Source organism: Sinocyclocheilus anshuiensis, unplaced genomic scaffold (assembly GCF_001515605.1).
Source record: "Sinocyclocheilus anshuiensis isolate Anshui unplaced genomic scaffold, SAMN03320099.WGS_v1.1 scaffold1114, whole genome shotgun sequence".
In the NCBI taxonomy this organism is placed as follows: domain Eukaryota; kingdom Metazoa; phylum Chordata; class Actinopteri; order Cypriniformes; family Cyprinidae; genus Sinocyclocheilus; species Sinocyclocheilus anshuiensis.
In genome coordinates this window covers 2,274,728-2,283,890 of record NW_015540838.1, presented here as the reverse complement: position 1 = coordinate 2,283,890, position 9,163 = coordinate 2,274,728, and the positions used below count along the sequence as shown (strand labels likewise).

At 35.8% G+C, this 9,163-nt stretch overlaps 1 protein-coding gene across 1 annotated transcript in view; it reads right to left on the bottom strand.

Moving 5' to 3' along the window:
• Positions 1-3,617: 3,617 nt before the first annotated feature.
• Positions 3,618-9,163, bottom strand: part of c1qtnf12 (C1q and TNF related 12) — a 19,040-nt gene continuing 13,494 nt past the window's right edge. Inside the window, exons 5-8 of the mRNA XM_016484841.1 lie at positions 7,595-7,703; positions 6,471-6,564; positions 4,468-4,546; positions 3,618-4,318 (exon numbers count right to left, since the gene is read on the bottom strand). Coding sequence (XP_016340327.1) covers positions 4,220-4,318; positions 4,468-4,546; positions 6,471-6,564; positions 7,595-7,703 — 381 coding nt within the window. The 3' untranslated portion in view covers positions 3,618-4,219. The remainder of the gene's footprint in view (positions 4,319-4,467; positions 4,547-6,470; positions 6,565-7,594; positions 7,704-9,163) is intronic.

The following is a 9,163-nucleotide window of genomic DNA, read 5'->3' as shown; positions in this document are numbered from 1 at the left end:
TTTATCATAATGGCAGGGGAAGTCCTTGAAATTTATAGAGAAGGAATTATAGAATCATTCATCGTTTTATCCTCGAAATACTGATTAATGAACGTAAGCTTGCAAAATACAGTCTGTATCTGTTTAGTAACTGTATTGAAGTGAACGTGGGAAGGTTGAGATGTGCCACAGCTACTGTGTGGATCCATGCTGATAATGATAACAGCTGAAAGAGATTACCTGCAGACTGAGTAACTAGCATTCAGGTTTCAATTATTATCCCTAAGTGCAAAGAAAAGTGGTGCAAAATTGTCACAAGCGTTGGGAGTCTTTTATGTGTACATTTTTTACATAATAAGGGCTTAATTTAGTCAAGCTGTTGCAAAACTGTTACAGACCTGGACACAAAAATAGACTGAATCATCATCACTTATTTCCTGGATTTTCTTTTCTGTTGGCCAAGCATCATGGAAAATCTGTTGTTTATCGATTACCAAGATACTAAAACATGCTTCTTGAAGGTGCAAACTCATACAAAATCCAGTCATGTGTGCACAAAAGAAAATCTGCATTTTGGATAACATCTCAAACAGACCATTACGTCAATCGATGAACCCTTAGATTAATTGTTGTGTTGTACATACTCAGTTTTCACCATAGAAAACGAAGTGTCATTAAACTGTTACAACAGAATAGTGTTGTTATCATAAACCACACTAAAACTAAAAAAAAAACAAAAACATTTTAATCGTCTTAATTGAGATAAAGCTTAGTTATAAAATATCCATGTTTTAATTTTTATAAATAAATATAAAATAAAATAAATATTTGATGAAAATCGTAAACTAAACATTTTGGTAACACTAAGGTCTTATTTGTTAACATTAGTTAATGCATTAACTAACATGAACTAACATGAGAAATATATTTGAACAGCATTTATTAGCTTTTGTTAGTTAGTTACTTAAAATGCCCATTTTCTTGTTAGTTCATAGTGCATTAACTGATGTAAACATATAACTTTTGATCTTAAAAGTGTATTAGTAAATGTTGAGATTGACATTAGCTAAGATTAATAAGTATTGTTCATGCTTAGTTAACTAATGTAGTTAACTAATATTAACTAATATAACTAATATAATTAATGAAACCTTATTGTAAGGTTTTGGCAATTTTTTTCAAATGTTGCCTTAATAAATGAAATGTTTAAATACTAAAATTACTAACTGAAATAAAACTAAAACTAAAGCAGAAATATATATAAAAACTAATACAAATGACAAAAGCATGTAACAATAACTAAAATTGGAACTGAAAATAAAAAATAACAGCCCATTCAAAATATTAATACAAACTATGATAGTTTATAAATAAAATAGCACTGCAGCAGATGGTTTTACAGCAAATTGATAGTGTAACCACATTGCTTTGTATTACAAAGCTTTGGTATTGGCTTATAATTAAAAAGTTTCACCAGAGCATTAAGAGCATCCTTCAAAAAGTTAAATAAGGAAAATAATTTGAAGCTTTGGTGTGAAACCTCCAGGTCATTGTTTTGTTTTGAACAGTTTCGTTTCTCAAAAACTCTGAAAACTCTTTTTAAAAAGTACATTTTTGTACCTTTTAGGTATTAATATGTACATTTGAGATACTACTATGTACCTTTAAGGCACCAATGTGGACTCTTTAGGTATAAAGGTGTACCTATTGACAAAAGCTGCCCCAGTGACAGTTTTTGTACCTTCTTTTCTGAGAGTGTAAGTAGACAAGAAAAACAAAAAGGCCTATTGACTAAAGATGAGGCTTGAAGGCACAGCGGCTTCTGCGAAACCACAGGTCTTGTAGAAAAAAAATGTATCTGTGCAACTGTAAGTGTTATGATTTTCCATGTGACGTTCTAAATGACAGTTGATGACAAGGTTAAATGACACTTAAATGATTGGATTTCATAGATGGGTCTCTGGTGTGCCCAGGTGGCATACTGTACCACCATCAGTCTGTCAGACGTGCTCTTGTTTGCCAAGGTATTTGTGGTATCCTGGATTATTTACAATGCAAATGATGCAAAGAAGCATTTTCCACACTACTGCACCAAAGAATATTTTCCATGAGCTTCATCGTGCGGCACCGGGAGCACGTCCTGCTTGCTTTATCGAGCAGAGAATTACGAACGTTAGCAAGATTTCAAAGCACATAAAAGTCATTTCTAGTCAACCGCAAGCATGCCCAGGTGAATAGATATATTTTACATTTATTGAATATGGTTTCATTTCCATTACACCACAATACAAGCAAATACTGTATATTTAAACAGGTTCGCCTACATTATTTTCACTTGTATTGAGATCTACTGGAAGGCTAGAAGACAATTAAAACAAATTAATCTGTTTTAATTGGCAGATACATTTAAACATAAATAATTTGTATGGAATGGAAAATTGTACATATGCTAATATGTATGTGCATCTTAATTTCTGTATTTACTGAAGTTAACAACAAAGAAGACGTTTGGGAGAAAAGGACGAAGAGCAACACATCTGAAAGAAAGCAAGAATAAACTTCCATGGAGATGTGAAAAACATTCAGATGACGTATTTGGCATTGCAGTAAACAAAATGAGAACTCAGCAGAACTCTAACATGTCTAATCGATCATGGCAGTATGCTTTCCAAACACACATTCACACACACTCCTTGATAAATGCTATTGTTTGGGACTGTTAGCTGTTGGACGTAAAAAATCGACTGAGTCATTCATCTTGTTTCTTTTCTTGTATTTGGCTATTTCCTTCTTTTGGCCGAGTATAATGGAAAATCTGTTCTTTTATCAATAATCAAGTCACTACAACATGCTTTTCTGAGCTGCATAGTAAATAAAACTTTGTCTAGCTTGTTATATTTAAAAATACAGGCATGTATGCACAAGAGGAGGTGCACATTTTGGGTAACACTTCCAAAAGATCATAAAATCCTTAAAGGAATAGTTCACACAAAAATGAAAAATTGCTGAAATTTTTCTCACCCTCAGGCCATCCAAGATGAGTTTGTTTCTTCATTTAATCAGATTTTAAGAAATGCAGCATTACATCACTTGCTCAACAGTGGTTCCTCTGCAGTCAATGGGTGCCGTCAAAGAGCTGAATTAAACATCACAATAATCCACAAGTAATCCACTCGACTCCAGTCCATTTAACGCCGTGTAAAGGGAAAAGCTGCGTGTTCGTAAGAAACAAATCCATCACAAAAGTGTTTTAACTTTAAATCGTTGCTTTCAGCCAAATTACCATAATCCATAATAATGCTTCATTCAGTGAGAAAGTCCATCCCCTGTTGTCCTCTCACATCAAAATCCACCGACATATTTGTTTAGAACTGTTTTCGTTTGTAAACAGTGCTTGATCTGTGCATATTTCTGTCCTGACTCAGACGAGATGGTGTATTTTAGACGGAAACAGTATTTTGACGTTAAAAACATCTCAATGATGGATTTGTTTCTTAAAAACAAGCAGCTTTTCGCTTCACAAGATGTTACTTTATGGACTGGAGTCGTGTGGATGGCTTGGATTATTGTGGTGTTTTTATCAGCTGTTTGGACTCTCATTCTGACGGCACCCATTCACTGCAGAGGATCCACTGGTGAGCAAGTGAGGTAATGCTAAATTTCTCCAAATTTGTTCTGAATAAAAACAAACCAATCAAAGGCCTGATGATGAGGCAATTTTCAACAAATTTTCATTTTGGGGTGAAATGTTCCTTCAAGATAAATCCAAAAGATTAAACCTTAGATTAGCTCTTGTATTGTAGAAAACCTCTCATCGTAGAAAACAAACTGTGTATATAAACATTCTGTATATAAACACTATTAATTAAGAGGAAGGACATAACAACACAACGTCAAAGTACAAAAATCTCTTTGTATACATCTATAAATCACAAAATAGGACGTGGTAAGTGGAAACAGTGAGAACTGATCTTTCTGAAGAGGTAAAAACCTCAATGTAGACAGCACATGAGAGAGGCAGATGTGAATCGACTGTCCTCGGTAAAGTCTTTCAGTTTTGCATCTAACTGTCTCTGCTTTGTGGGTTTTAATATGTCCATGTCTTGTCCATGAACAAGCCAAGAGCTTTGTAGCAGTCATATGTTGTCTCATGAGGATATATGGTGCTGGGTGATAGTCCAAAGGGGAGCTATGCAGTCTTACGTGGCCTTCCAGATATAGTCTGGCTGGTAAAACAAGGCTATACCCCCAACAACATGCCCATGAAATCTGAACCATTCTGTATTGTGATCGATGCTCCAGCTGCATTGTCCACGAATATGGAAGTGTACTGCCCAGCCTGTAAGAAAGAAAACATCACATTATTCAAAGTCAATGTCAATCAGCAGCACATTTTACTGTGAGGAGGGTGGCTTAGGCCCTTCTTGATTGGCTGAGTAAATATTTGATGTATTTGAGGATATTCAGCAAGATATTCACAACTCTTACCTGAAGTTCCAGCAGTCCATGGACAGATACTGTAAATATTTTGCTGTTACTCTCAAGGCCAACAATCATTTCCAAGGATCTGAAAAACGGTACAGAAAATATTACAATTATAAATGTTATTATTTTTTACATTTTATTTTATTTGAGCAAAAGATAAACTAGTATAATTTTAAAATAATTCCTTTATAATTAGTTTTTACTTAGTGAAATCATGGCACAGTGTTAAGGTTATTCAAAGAAATATCACTTTGTTTTGTTATATATTGATAAAAATGTCTAAAAATGAATAATTTCCCTTTAAAGGTCTCTATGAGTGCTTTCCAGCAATAGATTTTAGGAATTACCCTTTCTAAGACCAACAGGGACCCCACGAGTCAAAGGTGGCAGTAAAGGTTACTTAGGTGACAAGGACCAGACTGAAGGTGAGAGGACATTTTTTAAAGGCCTGCTCCATTTTAACACAGGAAATGCCTTGCTGGTTCCACACAAGCTAGAACAGTCAACGTACTTTACAGCCCATGCTTTACTCACTAAGAGCAAAAGAGTGCTAACAACCAGCAAACACTGGAAGAGAGTTTATCCAGATCTGCCACCTTCCCCACCTCGCGTACCCCTAGTAGGTTTTTTTTTCTCTCTTTTCTTTTAAGTAAATTCATTTTTGTTTGATCTGTGAAAGAGGATTTTTATGACATGCACTCACACTGAAGCTTTTTCATAGATTTACATGCGCTTTTATGACATTAAGCCACTGAAATAAAAACCACATGCTCTGAATGTAAGAAGTAGCTCAAGAAAAATACTCATTTTCATCATAAGCAATGTATTTCTTAGAGTCTGAGTCATGAATTTATATTGATGTGGATGTGGTCTGTGGACAACGGGTCCAAAATCAAATGTTAATAAATAGACTACTTGAGGGTAAATTATACATAATGTAATCATAATAACTTTTCTAGCAAAATTGCTGGTGTCAGATTTTCTCCTGGATGGTTTTGCTAACAGAACTGACACTAAGTGTGACAGAAAGACCTGAAATCAATGAAAATCACAAGAAACTCTGTGTGGCCAGTTGGAAACAAAATTCTAGCACATTAATTATATACCGTCTGAATGATTCATTCATGAATCAAACATCGCTACTTCTCTCAAACGTTTTTCAGTAAATAACTTACATTTTAGTCTGTTTATCACGCAAATCTATTGTATGACTTCATAGGACTTGTACAGAGCCCCTACAGGGACAAGGTGGAGGAAAAATATAAAATGTTTGCATTCCCTGAGAAACATTGTGTTCACTTGCAAAAGTGTTGCATTCCCCCAAGAAACGTTGCGTTCACTTGCAAAATGTATGCATTCTCTCGCAAAAGTGTTGCATTCCCCCAAGAAACGTTGCGTTCACTCACAAAACTTAAGTGTTCTCTCGCAAAAGTGTTGCATTCCCCCAAGAAACGTTGTGTTCACTTGCAAAACGTATGCATTCTCTCGCAAAAGTGTTGCATTCCCCCAAAAAACGTTGCGTTCACTCACAAAACGTAAGTGTTCTCTCGCAAAAGTGTTGCATTCCCCGAAGAAACGTTGCGTTCACTCACAAAACTAGTTTTGTCTTTTTTAAAGAGATAGTTCACCCAAAAATGAAAATAGTTGCTGGTAGCATTGACGTCCGTAGTATGGGGAAAAAATACTATGGAAGTCAGTGGGGACCAGAAACTGTTACCAACATTCTTCAAAATATCTTCTGTGTTCAAGAATAATAAAGGTTTTGAAGAACATAAGGGTGAGTAAATGATGACAGAATTTAATTTTTCTTGAACTATCCCTTTAAGCTATGAATGGCATTTGTAATGGCATATTACATTTTTTTTTATTTTTTATATATATATATTCTTTCATGTTTCACAGAAGAAAGTCATACTGTTTTGGAATGACATGAAGGTCAATAAATTATGACAGAATTTTTATTTTTGGGTGAACTATCCCTTTAATGTGAGACAAAGCAAACTTACGTATATCGGTGGCAGAGTGATTCAATGCAGATCAAAACTCTGACATTGTCTCTGGCTCTCAGCTGGTTCTTACTTTTCTTCACCTCAGTGTGGTCTGCAAGAAAGTACACAAAGTACAAAAAATTATATTTCCTGAAAATACTTTTCAGACATGCACTACAATCTGTTGTATGAAGAGTAAAGGCTGTTGAAATGTTGTTTGACAGAGCTTTGTATGTGGAGCACACAATGCCACAGCCAGTCATGTTTGACCTCCAGCCGCATCTAAATATTGGTCTCTTCTATAAGTCCGCAGCGGATTTGTGAATTTGTTTGGGGATGTCGATTTTCTGCCACAGTCTACTGCAGAGAGCCAATTCCTTTTCCCTGAGCTCCATGGCGGCGCCACAGCTTAGAAGAGAGTCCCTGGGGCTTATTTCAGTGTAACTCCACATAAGCAATACCTCTGAAAGGACGGATGAAGGATCACTGGACCCCCTCTTTAGAGCATCAACCAAAAAAAAAAAAAAAAAAAAGGTACAGTTGTGCGCTTTGAAGCACAGCACAAATTTTTTAGCTTTTTAAACATGCAGGATTGTGCAAGACACCCTAATAAATGCAGCACGGTTGGAATGTAAGTTACAGGGGAATGCAATCCATCTGTTGAGAAAGTGCCAAGTCTGAAACACATCCATTATATGATGGCATCTTCTGATAGAGATGACACTGAAATATTCATTTGTACTCCATGCATTTGTGTTTATAGCACAGAAACTTTTCCATTAATCTTATTTAGTAGACAATTTTATCCAAAGCATTTTTAATGTATTAAAAAAAATTCTCCATATCCTCCACACTCTGTAATTACATATATATTAATATTATTATTAATAAATTACTATTTTAACTGTAAATTGTGTACCATCTATACATTTGTACTTTAAAATCACTGTAAATTGTGTCCATTTTTGCAGTTCATGCATTCCATGAATCCAACCCTATTGTTTGAACATGGGTTTGATTCCGCTAATCATTATCATACCCCTAAACCTCATGTCTTAAACTGAAAAAGTGTAAGAAAACAAAAGATTACAAAAGAGAGAAAATTTGCTATTGGTGAGGTGAACCTTTCAACCTTTCCTTACCAATATGAACATTGGCAGAGAACTGATAAATTCCAGTTACAGGAGCTGTAAATCGGCCAGTAGACTGATCCATCCCCGTCCCTCTGAGGAAGGCACCTTTGGCAGGAGGCTGAAGGTATGAAACAGGTGAGAATTATAGAGGGCCTACAATGAACACACCTAACCATTGATCAAACATCAACACTACTCACTCTGAAAATTCTACTACGACTTGCATTCCAAGCATCTCAAGAATATATTTTTCAGCAGAATTCTTGCTCTCCACACTCTAATAAACTCACATGCAAATCGAAGCATTCTGCATACAGCATTCGAAAATATACCAGTTTTAGGGCTCAGTTTGGGAGCACATAACCATTAAATGGTTAGAAATATGTAGACATCTGCCAAGAATCCTCCGATTCTGTTTTTGATCATAACTGCACACTGCAGCCATGCCAGACCACATTATTCTGCATTACGCCTCCAGAACCCACCAAGATTTCCAGACTCAGACGCTTTTATAATGAGTCCTCCGATTAGTGTGCTAAACACTGTTCGGTTCTGCCATTTTTGTGCTGTCAGCTTTGAACACATACAATGAATGCCTTTCATATACATGTCAGATCCCAACAGATATGTGAGAAGAGTGTAATTTTATTTGACATGTATTTCTACACTGGATGAACAAAACTTTGCATTGACATTTACAACCGTTATTTCATCCATGTGACAGATTTGAAAGTCTATATGATCACAGTTTCTTTAATACGGAAAGTAAGAATCATACATCCTCAGTGATCAGCAGAATAAATTGCTCATTGGAGCTTAGATTAAATCTTGTCTACATTAATCAATCGCAGTTTTTTCCCTGAGTAAAGGACGCTCCAAAAACACGCTAACATGGATTTTCGGTGTGTGTTCTTGGCTGATCAGAATGCCACAGGATAAAGCTCTTAGTTAAAACAGCGCACTGTTTCAAATGGTGTCTATTTTTATACACACCATTCACTCGTCCAAAACTTCAGACAGAGTACCTTTTGTACACCACCAAGAAAGCAATCTAGCACATTTGAAAAGGATATATTTTTTATGAGAAGGGTGGCTTAGGCCCTTCTTGATTGGCTGAGTAAATATTTGGCCAATCCAGTGTCTTGTCACTAATGTTCATATCAAGAGTCAGTCGGGAGGTTACAATCACAGGTGACCTTAATTCAGCTGTGTCTTTAAAGCTGATTGGGGCGGAGTTATAGTATCTGTCTGACTGAGCAGTGGCAGACAGCTTATTGATTTTGTAATTCTGTTTGGTGATGGAGAAATTACACACTTCATTTTGAACACACACAGGTTGGAACCATTTCGAAATGGTGTTTAGTATTCTGAAAAAGTGTAATGTGGGGTTTGGGTTTTGTTTTTGTGTCATGTTCTCATGTCTTTTATTTTGGAATTATTTCATGCTGTTAGTGTCATGCTTCCCTTGCCCTCTTGTCTTCATGCCATTGGTTCCTCTGTTCTTTGTGTCATGTTCTGATTGGTTGTCTTAGTCATGTGTCTTGTTTCCCATTGGTTTGTTCTTGTCATGTGACCCTC